Below are 27,749 nucleotides of genomic sequence, written 5' to 3'. Positions count from 1 at the left end.
TTTTGTAATGTACTTTAACCTACAGTCTCCTCTAAGTCCTCATTCTGGTGGCAGGGTGTTTGGTGCTCTGCCGAAACTCCTTGAGCTGAATCGCCCCCATACGACTACCAGGTAGGCCTGAAACATCTGTCTGCAGTTTTTCACACAGTTTGTTTACACCTTAAAACATCTGGGAAGATATCAGTTTATTATCTATAATAGGTACATTTATTATATGATAGGTAGAGATAACAGAACGTAATATTCATTTGAATCTAGCATCTCTGATCCTCATGTTCCTCATGGCTTGAGTTCTCCTGTTTCGAGTTAGTGAATTGTTTCCTTTGTACCAGGCAATGTTTTCCATTACAACAGATACAGGCAGCGGCAGAGAAAGATTATTGACATGCATTTAGGTTCCTAATAAAATTACGGCTTACTCTATAAAGGATTATTAAATTAGGTGCAGAGCAGCCAAAGAGGTCTTGTGATACACATGCAGCAAAGCTGTTGTACTCTTCTGAGTCTGAGTTTAGGCGCGGCTGCAGATTTCAGGAAGTAAAATCTACTAATGGAGGTAAAGCAAAACATATTTAGTGTATTTCATTGGTGGAAGTGTTGCTAAATGGTGCAGAGTTTGTTTATTTTGCAGCTGGTTTTGATTGAACTTCTGCATGATTTGAGGCTTAACACATCTGTTTTTGTAAAGGATGCATTAATTGTATGTTATTTAACTTGTGACTTGCTAAAATATGTATTTGCAAGTATGTATACCTGTGGGGAAATCATTGAGAGCATGAGTGTGTGTGAACGACAAATTTGGCAAAAAAGAATGGTTGGTTGTTTTGCTGCTCACTCTAAAGGATGTGGTGTAACTGCCACTTTGGGTAGCTCATCAACCTTCTCAGGCATACAGCATGTGCAGCTCAACTGATGGTAAATAGTGTTGTTTTCTTCATACTGTTGTCTTGTACAACTGTCTTCAGCATTCACAATTATTCAAGTAACACACAGAATCCCAAATTAAAGAGAGATAAGGGGACAGAGTAGCAGTCACAGACAGACTAGAGGAAGCAGTTGTGAAAGCTTTTGCTTCCTCTTTTTTTATAGCTTTCCTCTGTCGTGTCCTTCATCTGTTTCGTCAGCTTTGAGTCGGTCAGTTTATTATTTCCACTTGAAATCTAGACGCATAAACAGAAAGGAAATTACAACGGGTAACTTTTTTGCATTCAAACTATGACATTTGGTGTGCTTTTAAAATGCACAGCTATAGATCTCTTTCCACTGTTAGAGATTATTTTACTACAGGCTTCCTGCACATAAAATTATGCCTTTTTTATTTTTTATTCTGAGCATTACCTAATGTTAACCATTCTTTCTTTCCAGTTCACCATGTCCAGGAAGGTTGTGAGGTCCAGTAAGTTCCGTCACGTCTTTGGCCAGGCTGTCAAAGCTGACCAATGCTACGATGACATCCGAATCTCCCAGATGACGTGGGACAGCAACTTTTGCTCTGTTAACCCCAAGTTTGTGGCCATGATTGTGGACGCCAGTGGCGGCGGAGCCTTCATGGTGTTGCCCCTGAGCAAGGTGGGTCACAGGAAACACCCTGGTTGTATTGGCACAAAGATTATTCTTATTCTTATTATATCTTATTATATCTGCTGCTTTGCTCTTTGTGTCCTCATAATACCATTTTTGGATGTGTTGATCATTTCAAATCCAAATTGGTGTGATGTTTTTTTGTTTCAACACCATGCTTACATTTGAACTCTGCCTGTCACCATCACACATTCAGCTGAATAAGGAAGTTTGATGCAGACTTTGAGTCTTTCTACACGTCACTCGCGTTGCTTTTGAGAAGTTTTCACCATATTAGGAGTTCATTGTCAGTTCAGTCAGGGCAGGATGTGGCTTCAACCCAGTTATTCTGCAGTCACTTATGCAGTACGTTAGGTGGCTTGAAACCTCTTTATTGAATTTCATGTGCCTGAAAAAGTGGAAAATTGCAAACCTTGTAGCCTTGTTTATGGCCATCAGAACATCTAAATTTGTCAAAGTATGTGTGCTTAACGAAGCTTTGCATTGGATCACCTACATGTACACCTAGGCTTGGGCATTTTTACTATATACATAGGGAATCTGCACGTCTTGAAAAGTCTTAAAACGCATTGATATCAGTTTCTTCAAAAAGAAGGCTGTCTTACTTTTATTTACAAAAGTCTTAAATATTCTCTCTTGCCTGCTGTAGGCACTAATGTCAGGTATATAATATCATTGATAAATCCATTCATACATTTGATTCCACTCATCCAGATCAAGTCATGTTAATTTAATCAATTATATCACTAGGAAATATTGTGAAATACTGCTGGAAAATACTGACAAAAATGTGATAATCATAAATCATTCTAGGCCATATTATTCCTACTGGTTTTCCACCATACTTTAATACTTTGGCCAGATGACTGTGAAAAAAGTTTTTAATTTGCATTCTATGCATAAAGTTTTAAATTTATCTCGGTGATTACTGCAGAATCCACATTATTCATGGTCTAACCTCTCGAGTATACAATTCTCAAAGGGAAAAGATTTGTTAAAGGACCAGTGGGCGTGAAATTGCAGAGAAATGTACTGCAGACATGGAAATTCTGTTTTGAGATGAATATTGGTGCTATTATGTTTATCTCATCTCATTTTCTTTTTTTACTAACAAATCAGTTAGTTAATAAACAAGCCAGACGATACAGTATGATAGAAAAAGTGCTCAAAAAATGTCTTTTCAGAATATTTCAGATAAAACATTAAATTAATCGTTATGACGTTTTCATGTTCCCAGGGCTTATTCCTGTTATCTGTTCCTAAAGTCTGCACTGCAGCTGGGTAAAAGGGCGTTTAAATATGCTGCTCCCTGGAACAATTTGCAAAATTGCCTGAACCTTCGTGAATTGGTCTCACTAGATGTTTTTAAAGTCATTTTGACTGACATGGAGGCAGGCACATCTGGCTGTAAATGTCTTTGACTGATTGATCTGTTTGATCCCTGATGTAGATAACTTCTGGCGAACATTGTTGAATATCTTGATATTTTATGATCCTGTAATTTATTATGTATTTTCATTGTGAATTGTTATATGTTTTATGTCTGAAACTCTGTGCTGCAGCCTGTCTTGGCCAAGACATTCTTGTAAAAGAGATTCTTAATCTCAATGAGTATTTTCCTGGTTAAATAAAGGTTAAATAAATAATAAATAAAATGATGCCCTGGGTGAGGCATGATGTTTTCGAGGGAGGGCAGCCCAGATTGGGTCATGGAAGGAGAAATTGAGGAACCATGGGATTTCATCTCCTTGGCCCTGATCTCCTCTCTAACCCAGTTACTAGACATTAGGAGTAATTGGAGGCATAGCTGTATCAGCTGATTATCAACTTCATCCTCCTACATTGACTAAATCATTTAGTTTTTTACTCCATCATAGTTGTGTGTAACCCTTTCCCCACTGGGGATGAGATTTTTTGGGAGTTGTATTCACCACCCGTCTTTATGTTTCTGTCTCTGCAGACAGGACGTATCGACATGTCCTACCCCACTGTGTGCGGCCACACAGGACCGGTCCTGGACATCGAGTTTTGTCCTCACAATGACAACATCATTGCCAGTGGCTCTGAGGACTGCAGTGTCATGGTAAGCATTGCTGTATTGTAACGGCATCTTTCAGTTCCATCTTTCAAGCATTTCAGTTTGCACTAAAGCATGACGTGACGTCGTAGGCCTACTGTAATGCTATCTTTTAATGTGTGTAAATGCAGAGTCTAAATTGTTTCCTTGGTAAATAGATTTGGGAGATCCCGGACGGCGGGCTGACTACGCCACTCACAAATCCTGTTGTCAAGCTGGACGGCCACTCCAAACGTGTTGGCATCCTGAGCTGGCACCCCACCGCCCACAATGTGCTGATGAGTGCAGGTACTACACCCTCATAAACCTGCTGAAACCACAGGAGCACCTGCCACCACAGCTCCATTTACATGATCTGACAGAGAGCTCTTAGCTTGTATATTTGAGGAACCGGGGTGGTATAATGTCACAGATGTTTTGTTGAATGAGACTAAGACCTTCGATGAACAGGAAGTTATTTCAGCCTCCACCCACTTTGTTCACTCTGAACGCTCTTGTTGACACTTCAGTTCACAGCATTACCAGGACTCCTTAAACCCCTCAGTCTGTCTGTGTAACAGTGTTAAGACAGCAAACCCTTACTAAATTATACTACCAACGGCTGAGAGTAGAGAGAGAGAGAGAAAGAGAGGACTGGGCAATGTGGTTGAAATTGATAATATCAAGGTAGCTCACCTGGTAGAGCGTGCGCCCATATATAGAGGTTTACTCCTCGACGCAGCGGCCGCGGGTTTGACTCCGACCTGCAGCCCTTTGCTGAATGTCATTCTCCCTCTCTCGCCCCTTTCATGTCTTCAGCTGTCCTTTAAAAATAAAGGCTTAAAATGCCCAAAAATAATCTTTAAAAAAAATGTGATGATATGATGATGAATAATTGAATTATCAACCAGCTCTAACTACTGCTAATATACAGTACAAAGCTTTGATTTATGGATGTTCCAGATTTTAAGACCATTACAAGATAATAAAAAAGTGCAGGGTTCTTTATGTGGTGCTCTTCTCTTTTCTGTGTAGTCATAGCAACTGTCACTGCTGTTGTGTATTCCAAGCACAGCAGAAATGTTGAACATGTGTATCAGAGGATATTTTCTAGGAAGGAACAGAGAAGCTCTGACTGTTTATGAAAGTCAATGTGAATACTTTCATTACTTGGGTATAGAGCTTGAATCACGCATGCCAAAACGTGTAATGTTTGTAATGAGAAAATAAGGCTGACTACTACTGTGTTACTTACCTGGAATAATTTGATTCATACTGTAGATTAATTACCTTATAATGGCCCACGGTGAAGCGTCTTTTCATTTCCCATTTTGGTCACTGTTTTGTCCATGCAGGCTGTGATAACGTGGTGATCCTGTGGAATGTGGCTCGTGGGGAGGCAGTGGTGAGGATCGACAGCGTTCACCCTGACCTCATCTACAGCGCCTGCTGGAACCAGGACGGCTCCCAGATTCTCACCTCCTGCAAGGACAAGACCATGCGGGTGCTGGACCCACGCAAGGGCACCGTCATCATTGTAGGTTTCCCTGTAACTCCATACTGCAGCTTTACCAAACAAGTCTTCAATTGCATTTCTCTGCAAACATCTGGAGGGACATTTAACTCACAGGCCATAATGATTCAGACTGCAATCTAAAGTTCAGGAAATTATGAAAAATCACACAATTTCTCAAATTGCTTTTTTTCCCTTACCAACACCCACAGATATTCAGTTTACTAAAATGTAAGACAAAAAAGGCTACACATTTTCACACTTGCGATGATGCAAATGTTTGGCATTGCTTGAAGAATGGCTTAAACGATTAATCGATCATTCAAATGATTGCAGATTCATTTTCTTTCCATCGACTAATTGATTAATTGACTAATTGTTGAATGATACGACAGTTGTATTTTCTATAATTTGTGAGTGTTTTCTTTCAGTAACACAGCTAGGATATGATAATGAATGAAGATTGTTTTCATTGCTATTCTGCTTCTATATGCAGCAATTTGTTGAATTTCAGTGCTAAACTTTAGGAATTTTACTTTTTATTTTTATGTTATTGGTTTATTGGATAGGGACCATGCATATTTATGAACATTGTTGTACAAAAAACACCATGTAAATATGCCAGAATTAGTAAAAATAACTTTTCATCTGCAGTCCCTAGGCAGGTGACATAGGACTAACATAGAGACAGCCAGCAGTCATACAGCACTCATTCACTATTCAACTTTTGAGTCTGAAATGTAACCTTTTTAATCAGCAGCATAATCTAATTCATTGTTAATAATCTCTTAATTTATTTGTACTATTTTTTTGCTCTAGAACATAAGAAATATAATAAGACAATTATTTTTGATATTTTCATAGTATTAAATCATTTAAAATGTAATAATATTTACTTGTTTTTACTACTCATATTGAGTAATTCTATTTTCATCAAGAACGTAGCTCTGGTCAGAGCACAAAAGTGGGAAGCACAGTAGTGGTGAATTGGATTCAGTAAATATCTCTGTCTGTAACACCTCCACCTCTGCTCTGCTCTGCCTCACACCCCTACAGGAGAAGGAGAAGCCTCATGAGGGCTCCAGGCCTGTCAGGGCCGTGTTTGTTGCCGATGGTAAGATCCTCACTACCGGCTTCAGTCGCATGAGTGAGAGACAGGTGGCGCTGTGGGACCCAGTAAGTGTCAACAACCTGCATGTTCAAGTTCAAGACTTTTGTCTCAGTCTCTGCTGTCTCTCAGGCTCAAAATCGTTTTCACTTTACTAAGATTCATGTTATTTTTGACTAGATTTGACTTACACTGGCCTGGAAACATGAGCAATAACATTTCATCTGATTGATTGGTAGGGTGGCAGTAGCTCAGTCAGTAGGGAGTTGGTTTGGGAACCGGAGGGTTGCTGGCTCAAGTCCCCATACGGACCAATGTATGGTGGTGGACTGGTAGCTGGAGAGGTGCCAGTTCACCTCCTGGGCACTGCCAAGGTGCTCTTGAGCAAGGCACCGAACCCCCAACTGCTTGGGGTGCCTTTCCATGGGCAGTCCCCTCACTCTGACATCTCTCCATTAGTGCATGTGTGTGTGTAATTCAGGCCTGTGTGTAATGTGTATAATAATAATAATAACAACAACAGAGTGAAACATTGTAATTTCCCTTGTGGGATTAATAAAGTATAAATTGTTATTATTATTAGGAATGTCATCACATTTTTCCAACTGGGTCTTGCCCACTTTAAACCATTGAGAAGAGCACAGACAAAACCAAAATAAAGAAAAAAACCTTATGACATTTTTTTTTTTTTTTTTTACAATATTTTATTAAGATTTCTACACACATATAAAAATAATCAAAAGGTAAACAAAAGCCATGTGAAATTCCCATTCACGTAAAGAAGAAAAAAATACACAAAAGTGATAAGGTTAAGTTATAAAAGAAAACAAAAAAGCAGCAGTAGTGACGTTATTCATGATAGCAGGATATTCTAAGAAAGGGTTTCATATTTTGATAAAAATGTTTTGTTCTTAATCTAAAACAGTTCGAACTTTGGCAGAGAGGTTAGTACACGTAGTAAGAAAACCGTTTTTTAGGGCCTTTAAAGATCCCCTCCAGATGTGTTTAAACAACTGTGCTTTGGATAACAAATTAAACAGCTCTTCTTTGGATAACAATTAGTGTCTGATATGGATTTTATACAAAACGTATTTAGTCACCTTGTTAAGAATTTGTTAAATTGCATAATTTTAGCAGATAAACGTGAGTTCAGCCTTCTAGTGTCAAACTGTGTGTAATACATCCTTCTGCACAGTGAAGCTCAAACATCCAAGTGAAATAGCAATAAGAAACACATTTAAGGGGATTTTATTTTTTAGACATAATTTGAAAAAATCTTGACAGTTGGACTTGTTAGACAGTTTTGTGGCACTTTTAAAATGTTAGTAATCTGTTATTAGGGAGTTATTTACTGTATTTACACCACTGCTGTTTCACAACTTAAATCTTACAGCATTATGGGTAGTATTGCTCTGCAAAATCCCACATTAATCTTGATTAAGTCCTTGGCTTACCTGCAGTCTGTTCTGCTCGAGCAGCCTTTTTCATACAAGATGTTATATTGTAATGATAATCAAACGTATAATTCTTTTGTATCTGAATTTCTTTTAACAGAAGAACTTTGGAGAGCCGCTGACCCTGCAGGAACTGGACACCAGTAGTGGCGTCCTTCTGCCATTTTTTGACCCAGACACTGGCGTCGTCTACCTCTGTGGCAAGGTTAGATTTAGATGTTGAAACAAATGTCTTTCTGTGTCTGTCTCACAGACACATACAGCTGACACTCACATCTTCTTCACAGGGGGACAGCAGTATCCGTTACTTCGAGGTGACAGATGAAGCTCCTTATGTCCACTACCTGTCCATGTACGGCAGCAAGGAGAGCCAGAAGGGGATGGGATACATGCCTAAGAGAGGCCTGGAGGTCAACAAATGTGAAATTGCCAGGTAAAGACATTCATTTTTAGTAATCCAAAAGTAGCTCAGTGTTTTTAGCTACGCGAGCTCTGTACTACAGTCTTTTTTGTGATCAAATTTATCTACTTTCTCCAAAAGAAACTTATTATCTTAATCTAGGCTGACACAACAACCTAAAATATGAACCAATATTTCTACCTTCAGGTTCTACAAACTCCACGAGAGGAAATGTGAGCCTATAGTCATGACGGTGCCACGCAAGGTACAAATCTACACTATATACTTTTATCAGTCAAAATAAGTTCATTTGTGCATTTCTGTCTTTAACTCACTCGAAACTTTTCTGCCTGTGCAGTCTGATCTGTTCCAGGAGGATCTGTACCCAGACACCGTCGGCCCTGAGCCTTCAGTCGAAGCTGATGAGTGGTTTCAAGGAAAAGAAGGCAAGCCTATTATGATCTCTCTAAAGGACGGGTTTGTAGCAACCACCAAAACCAAGGAGTTCAAAGTTCACAAGACTCTTCTGAAGACCACGGCTGCTTCTGCTGGGAAACAACAGGACAACAGTGGGGTGAGACACACAAAGCTAAATATTTTTGTTACATTTAGGGTTCAAAAGTTGCAGTGGTGTACATTTACTTACAAAGTACATTTACTCAAGTACTGTAATTAACACATTTCACTTGTACTTCACTGAAGTGTTTCCATTGTGTGCTCCTTTATACTTCTGCTCCACTACATCTCTGAGACAAACATTTATTTAACAGCTTTAGTCACCAGTTACTTTGTATAATAATGTTTTAAATTCAAATATCAACTTCATTTCAACTTAAAGCCTCTGAACACCCACACAGGTGTTTTCAGGTATTCTGGCTGATTAGACTCTTTTCAGGTTGAAGGTGGACCAGAGCTTTGATGGGAACTTATTAGGTCCCAAATTCTTTCTACCAATAAGGATGACAAAGGTGTCATTTGTCCCACCCCAACAGGTGCAACAACACTAACAGTGGACTCAGGAAGATGTCAATCACTCAGTCTAACCACACCCACAGAGTCCTGGAAAAGGTCCAATCAGCCACATTAACTATGAACACCTGTGTGGGTGTTCAGGGCCTTTTAAATATGAAATATAGTGCATTTGGATACATTAAAGTACCGCATGTACTAGCTAAACAGTGTGCTACTTACACATTAAGGTGTCAGTAATAAAGTAATGCAATGATCAGTAATAATTATTAAATAACAAAATATATAATAATATAAAACTCGTGCATAATGGTATTTTTAGTTTTGATGCTTTAAGTACATTTTACTGATACGGCTTCTGTACTTTTAAAGTATTTTGTAATATTTTGGATGCTGAGTTTTTACTCGTGCCCAAAGTATTTTTTACAGTTACTGGATACTACATGTAGCCATTTTTATTGCTCCAGAAAATCCTCTTACAATTTTATTATTGGCTTGAAAATTTGTCCGACTGCAACCTAGACAACAAAAAGTATTGACCAATTCCATAATATATGTGTAATCAAACATTCTCCATCACATCATCACTCTACCTGTGTCTGTCTGTCTGTCTCTCAGGAGGTTCAGTCCTTGAGAAAGGAGGTGAAAGACCTGAAAGCAGAGATAGAGGAGCTGACCAACCGTGTGAAGGAGCTGGAGAGCAAGCATTAAACTAGGGAAGTTTGATAAACAAGAACAATAAATCAAAGTCAAAAGTCAAGAGCGAAACAGTGGGGGGAAAAAAGACAGTGAGAGAAGAGTGGGCTGTTGTAAATCTGATTGTAGTGAGACAAAGGGAGAGATTGAAACCTACAGCTGTTATGAAACTTCATTTTTCTTTGAAGCTTGAATTTGTTTACTTGGTTTGTCTGATCAATTTTAAAAATTCCTATTTTAATATATGCTTTTAGTTTGAAATAAAATCCTCTGTATTTTCAAAATACTGTTTGCAGCTTTTTTGTGTGAAATGAAATACACATGAAACACACATTTGAATTACATTACAATTTTAATTAATTATACTCATCATCATACAACATGAGAAACAAAACAAAATGAGAAAATGTTATATAAAATGAAACGTCATGTGGACGTTTAAGAACGTATTATCAAAAAGGAACAAGTTCACACAGATGCTCACTGAGGTGACAAGAGATAAAAACATGCAATATAGACCATAGTGGATCTAAACTAATTGTAAATATGAGGCAATAATGGTGTCTACACAAGAACGGACGACTCTTTAAACTTAATAATAATGTTAATGTTGAGCTTGGAGCTTACATGATCAGATAATTCTTCTCACAAATGCGCTTTCCACATTTTCATAATCTTAAATGTTACTTTACACTTGTGTGGTTCTTTGAAAGACCCTTTTAAAGTCTAACAGAAATATAAGGAAAATAGTTGATATTGTACTGTATATGTCAAAGCAGAAACCCAAATAAAATTTTAATTCTAAAATCACAAAATGTGTGTAATCAACAAGTATACCATTTGTTTTCCATTTACTTTAAAATAGTGTATGCATAACCCAGCACCAAAGAGTTAAACGGTTTTAAGATTTAAAACATCACCAGCATAATTATGAATATGAAATGAAAAAACTGGGAGGCAGTTGTCAGAATTGAGTATTTACAGAGACTTTTTTTTTTTATTACATTTTTCCTAAAACAACCCCTGTTGTCATCTACTTTGTTGCTTCCCAGTCTTTTACCAGCTTAACCCTTATTCCCTCATTTCTGTCAAACACCAGTCCCCTTCATAAAGCCACTACACATAGTTTTTATTGGCGGCGGGGGCGGAGCTATTGCTGTAGTACTTGGCGGCTCCACCGGAGCTGCCAGATTTGGGCCTGCTGAAGCAGCAGAGCAGACCTCCAGCCAGAAGGAGCAGCACGCCGGCCCCCCAGCCCACAAAGATACACGCTCCCAGCTCCTTCTTGTTGGAAGCCGGCACCAGGGGGTTGTTGAAGTCTGTCACAACACTGTTAGCGGACCAGCTGACGGCGATGACTACCAGGAGGCCGGCCAGGAGCATGCCCACCCCGGCCACCAAGCTGATCTTGGGCTTGGCATCTTCGTTCTCTATGCAGGTGGTGAAGTCGGCCCCACAGAATAGGATGAGCAGGCTGAGGCTGGATAACATGCAGCTGATGATGGTCATGGCACGGGCGGCCTGCAGGTCAGAGGGCAACACCAGCAGGGAGTCGTAGTTCTTGCATTGCTGCTGGCCGGTACTCTGCACCACACAGCTCGTCCACAGGCCCTCCTGTGTGCTCTACTCACACACACACACACACACACACACACACACACACACACACACACACACACACACTCATTTATCTAACACCTTTACAGATTCTGTTTTTTTTTATACACAAAACATATGATGAGCTCATTAAATATGATATAGTTTAAAATAAACCTGAAAATGTAGCACTTCATCACTCCAATAATCAAAGTTAAAGTTTTCTTGTAAGCTAACAGTATCAGAAATCATCATCTTAGATTTACAGTAGTTGTTCCGTTGTGTTTGTCCTGTATTAAAAGACCTGTCAATCAATATTGCACTGATAACAGGTTTCAATTCAGTGTTTTAGCATTGTGTTTTTAATGTACATTTTAGTGATGGGGTTAAATATATACTTCCAGGAAAGTCAGAAGAATACACTGTATGTTGGGCTTTTAATGTTGGTTTTACATACCTGTCATACCTAATCTCTTCCCATTCATTACCTTTCATAACAGAAGCTTTTCATTACCTGTGCAGTCACGATGTTGGATCCCGTGAAGGAGGACACTTTCCAGAGTGGGACAGCGCAGCATACAATGACCCCGATCAGGCCAAAGACGCAGAGAGCCACACATACAATCTGAACTCCAACAGATCCCATTCTGTAAAAGGACAAGAAGGAGGGACAAATCAGAGGCATGAGGGTGATAATTACAGCTCTTCACATGATTTCACTACTTGCATTTTTTTATTCTACCTCCAACTTAATCTTAATCTTAATGTTTTTGTTTTTGTAATTCGATTGTTCTCTCAACAACTACATCCCAAACCATCTAATGAGGGTCGAGGCCTTTTTTTTTTATTTGGCTCTCCCAAGATCTTAGATTTCTACCTTTTCTTCTACTTACATGCTAAAAAAATGTGTTTACTTTTGTTTCATTGTTCATATGATTAACTTTAAGATAAATTAAATTTCTAGTACTGATATGTAAGTTCTGTGCTGATAAAACTTCCTGTTTTCCTCCTTTTGGGTAGAGAGGAGGAGTTATTAAATCTCCTTCGCTGATCCAACATGTAAGAACCATTTATGTGTTGATCTGTGGGGTTTTTGTGATCACATAGCTGAAAACATACTCAGACTCTCTCTGACAGGCCTTTACAAGATTGTGTTGCCTAAGGCTACATTTTAAAACACATTCGTGTCCCGACAAGCCCTGGCTTCCTGGACCTCCACCCAGCACTGGCTGAACCACTCCCTCAAATCTTTTTACTTGGAAAATCTTATTTAGTTTACGGGTCACTTTATGATTCAACTTTATACAGATGAAAATTAAAGTTTGAGTAAAGAAGGTGGGAGGAAAACGGGCTCACATCTGGCAGGTTAACTATGAAGAACGATGTGTTCTTCACGAAAAAGTGATGCAGTTTAAAAAAGTACTTTTGATCCTCTTAAACTGCATCTTTTAATTAATTATAAATATTAGATTGAATGTTTTAATAGTTTTGATTGCTTTATATAAATAGATAGTATGTTTTGATATAGGAAAAATTAAAACTTCAAAGAAAATAAATTCAGGTGCTAAAACTAAATTAAATATCTAAATAAATGAAACGCATTCTTATATTCTATCTAGATATATGTTTATTTTTTGACACAGTATACGTATAAACTTCTTTTCGTGCAAGGAAGCTCTTCCCTTTGTTCTCCATCCATACAGACAATTCCAATTATCGTTCACCAACACCCAGAAGAGCACATTTTGTTACAAATTTCAATTAAATAATGTCTCACACTTCGGGGCAGACTGAACACTAAAACTAATCTAATTTGGGTCAGTGGATTTAAAATCGGATGTTTTTGTTTCTATTACTAAAAATCACAGTTTCCCTTAAAATTAGGCTACTACTACTACTATTACACTTAATTTGTTAAGTGACATGTGTGTTTTGTCAAGTGACACAGACATGCTGCTGAGCTTTTTATTTCTTTTTATTCTCTCTCTCACAGCTGTTAATTTGCACTTTCCATGATTTTTGAGGCGCCTATAAAAAGGTGTTCAACTAATCCCTAATCCTTTGATCCTCTGTCATTTCAAGCTTTTGCAGAATCATATCTCTTTTCAAAGCTCACAGTACACATCTGAATAAAGAGTGGATAAAAAAAGATGCCTACCCTTTAATATGTGTCCTCTGAACTTGAAGGGAAAATTGAAAAGTTAGTGTTTCTTTAGATTCTTCCTTTATTCCTGCCTGCTCGTTGTTTTGAAGATGCTGTTTTCGTGTGTTGTAGTGCAGAGACCTTCTAAAATAGTGGGGTATTTGTAGAGGAATGTAAGGAGTGGGGTGGGGTTGTGCTTGAATGGTAGTACATAGGAGGGAAGGACCTCAAAACCAGACTGGACTTGTCCTATACGTATGTTTCCCTCTCTTTTTCCACCTTAGACCTGCTGTTAGGCGCTCAGAGGAGTTCTCACTTAACTCACCGCTGTAGATAAACCTCAGGGTTTCCAGGGAAAATATGTTATCATGTTTTAGCATGTTCAAAGTTGATCTAAAATCATACAGAGAGTTTTGTTGTTGTGATTACCGTGATAATTCTGAGTGACTCATTTTGGTTGTAACCATCATAAGTTGCAAGAAACTGAGTCATCTAGAAGACTCTCGCTATGCTCCCAGTCCATACAAATAGATACCACCCAGGCTACCACCTGCACATCCCAGATCACCCCCCTGCACCTACCTCCATCGAAACTGTGATGACGAATGTAAGGAGAATAATTTAGAGTTGTTTTAGGAATTTTGCGCAAGATAATAAGTGGGGTTTCATGGATCATGGGAAGGAAAGAATATGAGGAAATGAAAAGGAATGTTGTGAAACCAAAAAGTGTAGCCTCTATTAACACATTCAGAAATATGCAGACATAGTGACACACAATGTTTTGGTTTGCATAATATACCAATATACCAATTTAGATTTTATTTAGGAAGATGGTTAAGTGATGGAGCGGCACACAGAGAATGTAGATGCTGGACATGAATTGTAATGTGTTCTGCAAGGAGGAATTTAATTGTAATTTCATAAGACTAATCCTAACAATGAGGAGCTATTTCTGCTACTATTTTGTGGTTTTACTACACTTTTGTAGTACATCATCTATTTTGAATTTGTTCAGTGTCCAATGGAGTTCTTCTACCCCTTCTACTTAGTTAAGTCAAAGTAATACTCAATAAGTTCTATTACAAATAAAACTTCTACATAGCAAATGTTACTTAAGTAATAGTACAGAAATGCAAAATAAAATTTAAAAAGTATTAAAAGTAAACATACTTATAATGCAGAAATATATATACTATCATACTGTATATTACATTATTGTATTATTGTTATTATTATTATTTATTTAATACATTAATAGGTTTTACTGCTAGTTGGTCAAGGTGGAGGTCAAGCTAATTTTCACTATTTCATATAATGTTGGGTAATTTAATCTATAAAAATGCTTCATATTTTTTAAACACATGTTTTGAATGTCAAATCTTAATCTATAAATATATATATAATTAAAGATGTCAGATAAATGTAGTGGAGTAGAAGTGTAATATCTTTCCTCCAGTATAAAGTAGCATGACATTGAAATACTGAAGTAAAGTACAAGTACCTCAAATTTGAACTTAAGTATATTTAACTAGTTACACATGCATGCTATTAAAACAAATTGTAAGATTGGTCATTAGGTTCTTGTTTTCTGTAATATTTATGACAGATGTGGTAACATGACCAGGAAGAATGAAATGTACTTGTTTTGTCGAAATCTAGCTATCAATCCCACAGACGCTTGGGTGGGGTCCATCAACACAAATTCAGTTAAATTAACCCACAGAACGTTATTTTAGTCGAAATTTTAGTTTTCAGTTATGCTAATACAGTACAGGGAATGTATTTAAAATGATGCACCAATAAGTTTTTTTTCTTTCTTTGTTCCATCCAATCTATGGCCTCAAAATGTATTCCTCAAACCCATTTTGAGTCCGAATAAAATCTAAAACTGTGAGCCTCCAAAAGGTGTTTATTCCAGATCTTTTGTGTTAGATTTTCTTTTACTGTACAGGTGTGGGCAGGTCCGAGCGGTGAATGGTATTTTTAGGTTTTGACCTATTTTACACAGTTTATGGTTTAGACAGAAATAGAATGAGATGGTTTTACACTGCAGTTTCATTTGCAAACACTCCGTGGCGCACTTTGACCCCTCACTTCCATCTCATGCTGTGGTAAGCAACTGGGGGAGGCGGTTAAGTGACGTGCCAGTATGCGTCCAATCAAATGCGACAATTCGGGTTCTAAATTGAAAAATGAACCAATCATATTCTGAGAAACGTGCGAAGAGCTCGGTTTGATTCAGCCTCTTACGTTACCGTAGACACTTCGGTAGATACGGCCCTCTTTTAAAGTTCCTGGGGGAAGAGTGGAGGGACTCGGACAAGCCGAAGGAAAGGGGCCAAGCTTGAGCAAGGGGATACATATTTACACATTATTCACCCCCAGGAGGACTTGCGTATAACCGAAGACAAGGTTCGGGGACATTCTATCTGTTTACAAGTTATATTAGCCACATAGCTAACGATAGCTAACTAGCCGTTCAGTTTTGTTGCTGCTAGCTAGCTAGCTAGCTAGTTCATATGTAGCTTACGTTACTTTGCTAGTAGCTAGCTACCTAGCTCAAGCTCGCATAAGCTCATTCATTGTTTTAGTCTGCAAACATTGCTCGATTAGCTAGTGCGAGGCCCTCGTTTGCTAACCAATGTGAGTTCAAACGTAGCTATATTGCGAGTAACTGTCAGTGTCTGTCTTTTTCTTTCTGTTCTTGAAATCTAGCTAAGGTGCAACACGGAAAACCAAGGTCTTGACTACCCGAGAACGTCAGAAAATAAAGAAAATGGCGGAGCCAGACAAATTAAACATCGACTCTATAATTCAGCGTCTCTTGGAAGGTGAGGCGGACCAAACCAACGGTGTAGCAATGCACTTAATTGAATCGATATCTTGGTATATGGTAGAGAAATGTGTGTTGTATATATCGGGTAAGTCGGCTGAAGTTAAAGGTAAGCACGGTCTAGTAGCCTACTTAAAATTGCTATGCTCTCAGACTCGATGGTTGGATGCCAACCCTGCTCTTTACACGTTGTTTAGCTAATGTTAGTAACGCTATTTGATCGGTCTTTTTTTATCATAGCCATCCTTTTCTGTTTTCATCAGCGATACATACGTACTACCGTGTTGTCTGCAAATGAAGGGGATATAGGTGACGTTACAGAGTAAAGTAGCACTAACAAGGAGGAACATCACACACATTTTACTTAAATTACACCTTCTCAAACATTAACGTTACTGGTTTAGGATTATGGTTTTTAATTAATATATTTGCTTTTCATCGAGGAGGTACTTGTATTTCAGCTCAGAATAAGAGAAATGCCCTGCTCTGTGTAATTGCTGTTATTAGTTGGAGGATTTGAGAGTGGCTATTTGCAATATGGCAGTGAGGGATTACTCTGACTTGTAGATGTTTACATTCTTGGACACTGGCTTAACGTTACTGTAAGAACAGTCTTGTTTTTTCCTACCCCATTTGTAGCCCCTTCCCACCAGAGCTTCTCAGTTGCATGGATGCAGTGTTGTTGTGCTTTCTGTTTTACAGTTGAGGCTCTGATTACAATTTGCAGCCACAACCTTCCCAGAGTGACTTGTTAATAAGGTGTTGAAACAAAGCTGCTTTGATTAGCACATGCTCACCCTAATACTGTGTGAAACTGCTGTTTGGCCTTCTTGGCTGCTCCACTGCTGTTTTTGAAGCAATATATAGACTGTTTACATTATTTATTTTACATCTTAGTTCTCCCTGATAAATATAACTTATTTGTTATTGCATATGTTAGGATAGTTTTAAAAGTATTTTTTTAGTTGTAACTGTAAACATTTTGGCATATGATTCAAGTTGTGGAAAATGTGTTAGAATGTTTTTTCAAAAAAGAAACTTGAGACATTTTTAGGCAGAGATGTAGTGATTGGTAATCTGTATTGGCTCTACAAATCTGACAAATCTTTGCTCCAATGCCAACTGTATACAATGTGTAAAGACAGATTTGTTATGGTTGGAGTTGCTTGTGTGTGAGGGAAAGCAGGGCTGTTTTGTCCTCACATCCACATGACGATTGGGTAACAGGAGACCTGAGGATATCAAATACAAGCATCATTTTGTTCAGACCCGACTGTACAGTTCATCTAAAGCACAAGATATAAAGGTTGTGGCCTCTGTAGATGTCCTTGTGAGGCAAATGCGCTGTGTGGAAATTATGCCTCCTTCACACATACACTTATGCGTTTCCCCCATGGAACTCTTGGTATACAGACATCTTTGTTTGACTGTTTCACAAAAACAACATCACGTATGTTGGTTAGCGGTCATGTGGCCTCTACCAAATGTGATTCATAAAAAATGTGCCTTAAGTCATGGTATCAGAAGATATTTTGGGTTTGGAAGTAGGGTGCAGAAAATGTCCAAGGCCTAACACTGTTAATATTTTTGTCCTTATCCCTCAGTTTATGTACCTTCTTAAATATAGGCCCTTCATGATCGGCCTAAACTGAGCTGTTGGAGGTGATTGGGATTATTCACAAATATGCATGTGCAGTCATTGTGCCTCCAGGGAGTTTGACTTTGACTGTGGACCCTGTTTATCTGCAGGGCTGTGTTTTGTACATGGATTGTTATACTTGGGCCGTGACAAGGTTGTCTGCCAAACGCAGGGAAAGACAAACAACCATGATAGTGGCAGTATTTATATCCTCTTATGTAACTCACTTGACTGTTTGTCGGCATTGTTGTTTTGTCGGTTTTATTGCTGAGAATAACCACTCACAAGTTAATATTACTGTTGTGTTGGTCTACTCTGTTCAAGGCTAGTTAAGAATACTTGTCTCACTGCAGGTGCTGCATCAAAAGATTGATAAATGATATTCTACACCAGAGGGCTATTTCACAAAAGCAGAATTCAGAAATCCAGGAAACGGATAAAGAAGGCTTGACCTAGTCTAATCAGTGCATCCTGGCTTCATGTGTTTCCAGGTGTAAGTAATTCAAATTATTGAGCGTTCACATCTTTCTTCAACAGACTACAAAGTCAATCACAGATTTACTGATGCTGAAGTGTTCCGCTTACTTAACCAGTGAGCAGCAGCTTTTATTGGAAGCTTACGAGTAAGTAAAGCATATCATTTGTAAAAAAGGAAACACGGTAGCTGGAATAAAACAGCAAGAAAAAGTGTGTTAGACAATTAGCTGACTGACTTAATGTATTAGAATAGACTGACCACTTAAGTGACACAGTCATAGTTATACCATTCATGGAGTTACTTAAATGGCATAACTTGAGTTACTGAATTTGAGAGCATTGTCCATCCATCCATCTTCATCCGCTTATCCGGGGTCGGGTCGCGGGGATAGCAGCTCAGCATTGTATAATTGTAAAACCTAATGCCCCAAAAATGCCAAATAAAATATGCATGCACATGGAAGATTAACATACATTCATCTTTATTGTTAAGGAATGCATTAAAAAACAAAAACAAAAAAAAACAACAACAACCTAACAACGTATTGGTCTCTGACCAATCTGCTATTGTTGCCAGTTATAGAAACACATGTTTAGGACTCTATATATTGCCCTTATCACTGACTTCATTGAAAAGACCTTTGCAACTTTATCAACCATTTCTAATCATATCAACAACTGCAATAATCTATTCATCAAACTTTGAACAACAATATGAAAAGCAGTCTTTATAATAACATAATAGTAAGTAAAATGTATTACAGCACTTATCACAGATAAAAATCACAGTGCTTTACATAAATCATACCAGATGATAACATTAAAAAACACAATTAAAATAAAGTGCAGACAGGTCAACCAAAAGCCTGTTTAAATGGGTAAGTCTTTAACTGATTTAACTGAGCCCACAGAAAAGCAGACTGTAAGGGTGGAGGCGAAGCATTCCAGTCTCAGTGGTACTGACTCAGAAGATCGATCACCACGGGTCTTAATCCGGGTGCGTGGAACAGTCAGTAGATTTAACATAGTAGACCTTAGAGAGTAAGCTGACAAATATGGTTGCAGTAGCTCCGGTACATATGCAGGTGCCTGACCGTGCAATAATCTGTATCTGAGAGTGAGAATTTTGAACTGAATCCTATATTAAACAGGGAGCCAGTGAAGAGACTTGAGATCAGGTGACGTGAGACTGTCTATTTGTCCTAGCAAGTAGCCTTGCGGCAGCATTCTGGATTAACTGAAGGCGAACAAGAGCAGACATACTAAGTACGGAGATCAGTGCATTACAATAGTCAATGCAAGATGAGATAAATGCATGTAAAAGCATCTGAAGTTCAGCAGTTGAAACTACAGATCTCAGATTTCTAATATTTCTTAAGTGGAAAAAAAGTGGACAGCAGAGGAAAGAGGCCCAATACATTGCCTGATTGTGGGGATGACCTTTTCGGAGCAACAACCAGAACCTCAATGTAACGACTATCGCATAAATAATTATAACAATAATGGCCACAATGTTCAAATAAAAACTGTAGTTAACTGAATGACAATATGAACCTGTGGTATTTTAATGCAGGCTAATTAAAAACAAGGCACAAATGCATTGGAGTGACTGCTGACTTAACAGAAAAGGCACCAGGGTTAATCAAGCCTGCTTTTAGTCTGGTCTGGAGCACTCTAGCTGCACTGAATAAATCTCCATTGTAATTTATGTGCCACTACTTTCATGAAACTGAGTCATGGCTAAATTCAGCCAGGATAACTGGAAAATCCCGGCTAAATCCGCTATCTAGGTTTTATGAAATAGCCCCCAGCTCAGTCTCTTATGGCTACAACAAGGTAACCCTCAAGCTTGCTAACTGTTTTGAGACCAAACCAATTAAATGTGTTTGGATAATGAGCAGTTTCAATAGGATTACTTGTGTAGATCTAGAGCTTCACTTAGCTCTGGGAGTGTGTGTTGCTAATGCGTGTCTGGAGAGCGTGACATCACATAAACTCAGCCAGAACACCCAGCACTGAGTCAGGAGTACTGGACCAAACCAACTGTTGATTCCAGCACTCTCGGCACCCCAATGGCTTTTCTGTTGTGCTGGTCCAGCTCTTTGTTTTCTGCCCCCTGATCAGCGTAGTGGAAAGCCTTTTGTCTGTACCCCTCACGATAAGCTCACTGTTGCCCACTGGCTATGTGGCTAACTTTGGAGTAAGCTCTGTCAGGGCTTAGCCCTCTGTAATCCAGGTTTAAAGTGAAGAGCAGCACTGCAGTATTTACACCTACTTTTCACTGTTTAAGGCCTTGCTTTTATTTTCTGCTTCAACTGCCATTGTTTTAGATCTATTTGTTGAGGTCTACTCGCCTCCCTCTCCAAGTGCTTTGCAAGCGCTATTTAAACGATCTGTTTTACTGAAAGAGATGGTTTGATTAAATGCCAGGTTCTCTGCTTGTAACAACCATACACAAGGAGTGAAGGACAGCTGTGATTTCCTCAAGTGATGGTTGGACACTAAACTTGAACACTGTAACACTGTTTCCTTATGTATACAAGTAAATGTTTGTTTGACAATTATCAGCAATTATTTTTCTGTGATTTGTGAGATTTTAATTCCCAAGTTATTTACATGTAATTTAATCCTGCTTTGTCCAAGTGATGTGATGTCAATAATTGTATAATAACTGTAATCACTTGCCTCACGAATTTTAGATACCACAAGTTATTGGTGTTTTGTGTTTCATTTTTCCTGGTACATGAAATCAGTAGAGGATTCACATGGGAACTGTTTGACCAATCACTGGAAAACTGTCTGAGTCACAAATGTTTCTTTCGTGCACACAGCGATTGTTGGCTTTCTGCTACAGTTTTCATCAGAGACGAAAGCATTTTCAACACAAAGGAAACCTGCAAGTGAAATGAAATGGCATGTAGTACGTGAAGATTGAATCCTTATTTGTTTGAATGCTGCTCTCTTGGCATTAGTATTAAACTTTGGTTTATGGGGTCAAACTGGTTTCTTGTAATAAAGTAGGGTATATTTGAAACCAGTTCTAGTTACGTGCTTAATAGTTAACAATTTGAAATTGTTTTTAGTTTTCAATGTTCAACTGGAATATCTTGTTTATGGAATGGGGAACTGCCATGAGTAATTGTGATCTCAGTATTGACCAAGCAGCTATCATTTAAGACGTACGTGTGTAGCTTTGCCTCTGAATGAGCTTGTTGTTTTGCCAATAGTAGGAGGTACAAATCTAGTTTGATAGTTCTGTTATTACCCTTTGATTGTTTTGCAGTTAAAGGTGAAAGCTTTTGTCTGAGACATTTAGTCGTCTGTTAACTTGTGAACACCTAACAACAACTACATGCACACAAGCTCTGTTCACACCCAGCATTAAAATGAATACGTACATTACCTGTTCTGTAGGCCGTGACAGAATTTGTTGGGTGGAAGGGAGACTCCTCATTGGTAGGATTGTACAGTTTGTCTGCTTTGGCACCAAGCAACCCATCTAGGAACAGGTGAATCGGTCAGTGACGCAAACAAACCAGATTCAAACTCCATCAGGGGCAGTCTTGTGTAAAGCTGCTGTCAACACACAGTTGCTGAGATATAGTCGCATTGCATCACATATGCCCTATGGTTGGCATGTCAATGTGCAAATATTTTGATCTGAATTATAAGCAATAGTGATACTTTTTAGAATTTGAGGATGCCTGTGAGACTACCCACTTTTTTTTTCGAGGTATTTTTCTGTCGCTGTCATTCAGATTGCACTCCTACCTTTTCTAGCACTTGAACCATGACAACGTGGTGTTGTTTTTTTAAGATAAATTTGTCAGGAAAATAAACAGGTTCCTTTTTTAAGTCTTTATCATGATTTGTGTTTGGCTCCATTGAGTGTGTGGTTAAGTGTGAAAAACCATGACAATGAGATACTTGACAAACCTGCTGCATTTTCCAGATATCAGTGAAAGAAGCTGGATGCCAGGAACATAATGTAATCTTCATTATTACATATACATAATACAGTTTGATTTTTTTTTTTTTTGTTAACGACTGGTTTCCTTTGCCTTATTTTTGATTATAAAGTGTTATTACAGCCCATGGCATGTCAGTGTTTCCCACAGAATTTGAGAGTTATGAAGTTGTATTTTATATGATGTTTAGCATTCTGATTTGTTTTTCAATGACCCATCTTCTGATTTTCTTTTCTTCATGTTGCTCTTTTTCACTGTCAATTTTCTTTCAAACTTTATTTTTTGTTTAAATATTGGTCATTGCTGAGGGGTTTGAGGGGAGGGGGCAAGGATAGTGCGATTTCATTGCATGTCATTCTGTGTTTCTTAACTTTGCATATGAAGAGAGTCCAAATTATGTGTTTGCAATGTCTGTGCAGCAGCTACATCAGCTAGAAGGGGGAAGTGGCTTTCATGTTTTTCTACTAGCTTGGTTTTGAACTGTCACCTAAGCAGAAAGCTGTGCCTTTGAGGCTGACCACGTCAGACTAGTTTCCATTGATCAGGTTTTCTCAGATGCTGCATCCCTGTGCAGTCTGCCCAGACTCCTCTTGTTGTGTTGTAGATTGTTAGTAACTTCTTTTATACAAAACTTAGTATACAATGTATAATAAACCTCTAAGTAATGGCTGGCTGAAGTGGCTGTTAGACTAGACTGACAACAGAATTTGCCAGCATTTGGCTGGTGGGAGGTGTTTACCTCCCAGTTTGGTGGTCTGGCTTAAAATCTGAAGATCACGTTGTCATTGCAGCAACCTATGTCCTTCGTTCAGACTTTTTTTTACAGCTCTCAGCAAAAGGTGCGTCTATGTGGTGGTGTTGTATCTTCTATGAAACGCCTGTCCCTTATCTTTACTTTTTCAGTCAAGGGCTCTCGACCGGGGAAGAATGTCCAACTGACAGAGGGTGAGATCCGTGGCCTTTGCCTAAAGTCCCGTGAAATCTTCCTGAGCCAGCCAATCCTGCTTGAACTAGAAGCTCCCCTCAAAATCTGTGGTGAGTTTTAATGTAGTGGTCAAGGAGTTCCTACGATGCATCAAGAAGACAAAGTGTGAAATACCATGAAGTCATAAAGAGGTTACACTGCAGACGGACTCTGATGCAAGAGAAGATGATCACCTGAGATTTTGTTTATGATTAACTAGACATTTTGCTCATCTGTAATTGCCAGTTGTATCGGTTGATAAGCAGCTACAGCCAGCAGTGAAAGTATGGTGTTTTTATTGCACTCCTCTGCTGCCCTCTGCAGGTGATGTCCATGGTCAGTACTATGATCTGCTCCGACTGTTTGAATATGGAGGCTTCCCCCCAGAAAGCAACTACCTGTTCCTGGGTGACTATGTAGACAGAGGGAAGCAGTCACTGGAGACTATCTGCCTGCTTCTAGCCTACAAGATCAAATATCCAGAGAACTTTTTCCTGCTGCGTGGAAACCATGAATGCGCCTCTATTAATCGAATCTACGGCTTTTATGACGAGTGTAAGTGCAGAGTACTTTTGCAAATAGGAAAAATGTCAAATCTGCTCTCTTGAATGTTGCACTAAGGTCTCATCTGACCCTTTTTTTGTTGGTAGGTAAGCGACGGTATAACATTAAGCTGTGGAAGACCTTTACAGACTGCTTCAACTGTTTACCCGTGGCTGCCATTGTAGATGAGAAAATCTTCTGCTGTCATGGAGGTAGGTGTTGCGTTAATAAAAGATGTTATGAGGATAAGGTGATACACATTGGATAATAAAAACCAGACTAAGATGGGCGTTTGATTTTTCTCCAGGCCTCTCTCCTGATCTTCAGTCTATGGAGCAGATCCGCAGAGTAATGCGACCCACAGACGTGCCTGACCAGGGTTTGTTGTGTGACCTGCTGTGGGCTGATCCAGACAAAGATGTGCTGGGCTGGGGTGAAAACGACCGTGGTGTCTCCTTCACATTCGGGGCAGATGTGGTTGCCAAATTTTTGCATAAACACGACATGGACCTAATATGCAGGGCGCATCAGGTAATGTGTAGCCAGGAGGCCTTGTGCCCCTGCCAACTAAAGCTGTGGGATGTGCATTTGTCTTTAAGTTTTTCTGAAAGTGGTGTAGTTTTAAAAAAAAAAAAATTTAGTAACTATTTTTTTATATTCATTTCACTATAAATTAACAAGAAAAGTAGGTGATTAGTTTAAATATGCCAATACGTAATATTCTTTATCCATCAACCATCCATGTAGACAAGAAGTATAGTAACATTTAGTGCTCCTGTACTCCTGTTTAGTTGAAAATCTGACCCTGTGTTACTTCACTCAACCAACTGGACTAAACGGTACCAACAAGCGAGTCACCGGCTGTTAATATTCTTGCTTCAGTTTTATTGCCTGTGGTGTTGACCATCTCATTTCTGTCCCCAGGTGGTAGAAGACGGTTATGAGTTTTTTGCAAAGAGGCAACTTGTCACCTTATTCTCTGCTCCCAACTACTGTGGAGAGTTTGACAACGCCGGTGCCATGATGAGTGTGGATGAGACACTCATGTGCTCCTTCCAGGTGTGTAAAACAGAGCCTTTGTTTGTACTTTTACTTTTGTAATGAAAAAAAATTGTATATCTGCTATGTCTTTTTATTGTGCTGTTCAGGAGTAGCACTCTGCTGCATTTTGCTGTATTCTGTACAATGACACTAAAGGCTTTCTATTCTATTTTTATGTATTTTGTATACCAGTATCGAACCAAAATTATACAGTATAGATCATTAATGAATTCTAGTGAATGGAATGTATTTTTCTTCTACTTCAAGTGCACCTATAATTAAAGATAAATACTAAAAGTCAGATTGGTTTCTACTGTCAATCATTACAGAGGTTAGTTTGTACGTCTATCAAACTAAATGAGAATTTCTTTGTCTCTCTCGCAGATTCTGAAGCCAGCAGATAAGAAATTGTATCCTTATGGCACAGGAGGAATGGGATCTGGGAGACCGGTCACCCCGCCGCGAAATTCAGCCAAGGCCCCCAAGGCCAAGAAATAACAGCCGCTGGATCCCCCTCCCACAACCTGCCACTTTCCTCTCTGCCCAACACTCTTTACTTTTTTTTCCTCTACCTCCCCAGACTTGTTTTTCTCTTGTCACCATACAGCGACAAAGCAGACAAGTGTCTGGGGATCAATCATGTTTTTTTTTTTTTCCTCTCTAAAACAATTTTTAACTGTTTGTTTGGCTGTTGGCGTGCTCTTTTTTTGTGAGTGTGTAAAGAAAGTGAGAATGATACAGAGGAAATTGCTGTATTCTGTATGTATGTTTATTTTTCTTCCTCCTGTACCCTCTGTTCTGTTTTCCTGTTGTAAATATGGGTTCTTGCTCATCTGTGATGTAATGTCAAACCTGGGTGCAGGGGAGGAAGGGAAGGGGGAGAGAGAAAGAGGAGCCTTAGCCGTTTATGTTAAGGCCCTGCACTGTTTAATGCTAAACACAAGCTTTTGTACATCGTGTTTTAGAGGTCTGTGTGATGGATGGGTGGGGGGATGGGGCGATGGGATCAAGTACCACGGTCAAATGCTAACGGCACATACCACACACACTGGGCGCACAGGTGGATATATGTGCAGGTGAATCTTTGAATGAAATGGATTCACAGTGAGATCATTTTTTTTCCTCTTCCCTTTCGAAAACCAATGATTTGAGAACACAGTCATGGATGTGAAATAGTTTCGCTTCAATTTCTTTCTTTTTTTTTAGATACATGAAACTGACATGAGTTCATTTCCCTTTTTTTTTTCTTCTTGTTTTTAGCTCACTAAAAGTTGACGATGAATAAAAATAACCATTTATTTGAATCATTCCATCATGCTGATCACTTTGTGTTTGCCATTGCTTTGTCATGTTCGTCAGCAACCTTTGCCATGCATAGTGGCTACGCTTGTCTTTTGACCATACAGCAGCTTAAAGAGATGAATTATGAATTAGACTCACCGAAATGTAGATGCTGGAAAGTGTAATTTTGGGCCAGTTTATACTTCGTTAAAACAAAGTGGCATTTCACACGTTGCTTTAGTGTGATTTAGCGAAAGATGATCAGTGACTGTAGGAGAGGACAGCCCAAAGCTGGTCCCAGAACCAGATGTTGCCTGTTTTATCACAAAAATAGATATTTGATTAGATAACTCTTCAATGCAAAATGTCTTTTTTTTTTTTTTTTTTTTAAATGATTGTTGGATGAATATGAAGTAGTAGTATGAACTTAGCAGGAAGATTTGCAGGGGCAACAAGTGAATGGCTCTGTCACTGAGCTTGTGTTGCTCAATGCCTCACAACACTCCAGAATTTCTCACACATAATACAATATCACCATGTGCTGTTCATGTTCCACAAGTAGACCCCACTATTTATCTGGCATTTAATCTGTAGTGAACTTGAATAGAGTATACTCTAGACGCCTGCTGTACTGAGGAGGAAGTGGCTTAAAGGTTTTCCATATTCTGTGATCAAAGGTAAACTATCAAAGGGGGATGAGATGGTGAATCATTGCTCTGACCTTTCCAGTTTGGAGTGCTCTGTTTAAGACCGCTTCAGTTGAGTCCGTCATAAAAACAGAGTGGGCTTATTTTAATCTAAACCCACACTGAATGAGGGTTGCATTGAAGCTACAACTGAAGCACTAAACAGCGGTGTTTGGATGAAACTAAGTAATAGACTTAAAGACTTCAAACTTGATGGGGAATCGGAGCACAAAATCATTGTTTTACTATAAACATGAAAATATACTTAAGGCAATCATGTACAGCGAATTCCCAGTCAATATAGCTTAAAGTTTTGGTTGCGACAGGTAATTCCCAGGTGAACAGTTACCACTGTTTAGCAATTAGTAAATAATTTTGTATGCTTCTGATAGTGCTGTGTAAATGATATGAGTAAGAGAATTGCAATTGCTTGTGACAGCAATCCTCATTTTGACTCTGGCTTTATTTTAGCAGCTTACTGTTGAAAGAAGCATAAAGAGCCATAGAAGGAGAGAATCAAATCATTTAAAAAAAAAATATATATATATATATATAAACATGGATCCTCTGCCAACTGTGAACCCCAAGACATCACAGTCACACTGACTGACTTTTTTTTTTTTTTTTTAAATAGGATCTGTCGCTACAGTAATGTCACACATGGGCCATTTTGCATTCCCTCTACTGTACATTAAGTTGGCAAACAGGGTGTCCCCAGTGAAAGCAGTCCATACAGCACAGGCTGTTGCAACTGGTAAAAATCTTTCTTTTTACAGTATTTCAGGGTATCTCACTGCCCAT

General features: G+C 38.7%; 3 protein-coding genes across 4 annotated transcripts; 2 read left to right on the top strand and 1 right to left on the bottom strand.

Moving 5' to 3' along the window:
- On the top strand, positions 1–10,061 carry coro1a (coronin, actin binding protein, 1A). 2 transcript variants are annotated; one of them, XM_078270504.1, is made up of 11 exons: positions 1–111; positions 1,366–1,569; positions 3,542–3,664; positions 3,817–3,946; positions 4,993–5,174; positions 6,207–6,326; positions 7,813–7,917; positions 8,000–8,145; positions 8,320–8,377; positions 8,471–8,686; positions 9,700–10,061. In XM_078270504.1, the coding sequence occupies exons 2-11, from the start codon at positions 1,372–1,374 to the stop codon at positions 9,790–9,792; spliced, it is 1,371 nt and encodes a 456-aa protein (XP_078126630.1). In that variant the 5' UTR covers positions 1–111; positions 1,366–1,371; the 3' UTR covers positions 9,793–10,061. The 2 variants fall into 2 exon arrangements, with proteins under 2 accessions (XP_078126630.1, XP_078126631.1); XM_078270505.1 differs by lacking the exon at positions 1–111 and adding an exon at positions 1,171–1,193.
- A 49-nt stretch (positions 10,062–10,110) lies between these two features.
- Positions 10,111–13,681, bottom strand: cldni (claudin i). The gene is made up of 3 exons (XM_078270506.1): positions 13,532–13,681; positions 11,888–12,020; positions 10,111–11,400 (listed from the first exon to the last, which is right to left on the bottom strand). The coding sequence occupies exons 2-3, from the start codon at positions 12,017–12,019 to the stop codon at positions 10,894–10,896; spliced, it is 639 nt and encodes a 212-aa protein (XP_078126632.1). The 5' UTR covers position 12,020; positions 13,532–13,681; the 3' UTR covers positions 10,111–10,893.
- A 2,085-nt stretch (positions 13,682–15,766) lies between these two features.
- Positions 15,767–25,791, top strand: ppp1caa (protein phosphatase 1, catalytic subunit, alpha isozyme a). The gene is made up of 8 exons (XM_078268849.1): positions 15,767–15,928; positions 16,232–16,347; positions 23,337–23,468; positions 23,722–23,952; positions 24,048–24,152; positions 24,248–24,471; positions 24,865–24,999; positions 25,366–25,791. Exons 2-8 carry the CDS (start codon positions 16,293–16,295, stop codon positions 25,477–25,479), a joined length of 996 nt encoding a protein of 331 aa, XP_078124975.1. The 5' UTR covers positions 15,767–15,928; positions 16,232–16,292; the 3' UTR covers positions 25,480–25,791.
- The last annotated feature ends 1,958 nt before the right edge of the window (positions 25,792–27,749 follow it).

Source organism: Sander vitreus, chromosome 15 (assembly GCF_031162955.1).
Source record: "Sander vitreus isolate 19-12246 chromosome 15, sanVit1, whole genome shotgun sequence".
Taxonomy (NCBI): domain Eukaryota; kingdom Metazoa; phylum Chordata; class Actinopteri; order Perciformes; family Percidae; genus Sander; species Sander vitreus.
Note: the sequence above shows the minus strand (reverse complement) of the source record. Positions and strands in the feature narration are given on the sequence as shown.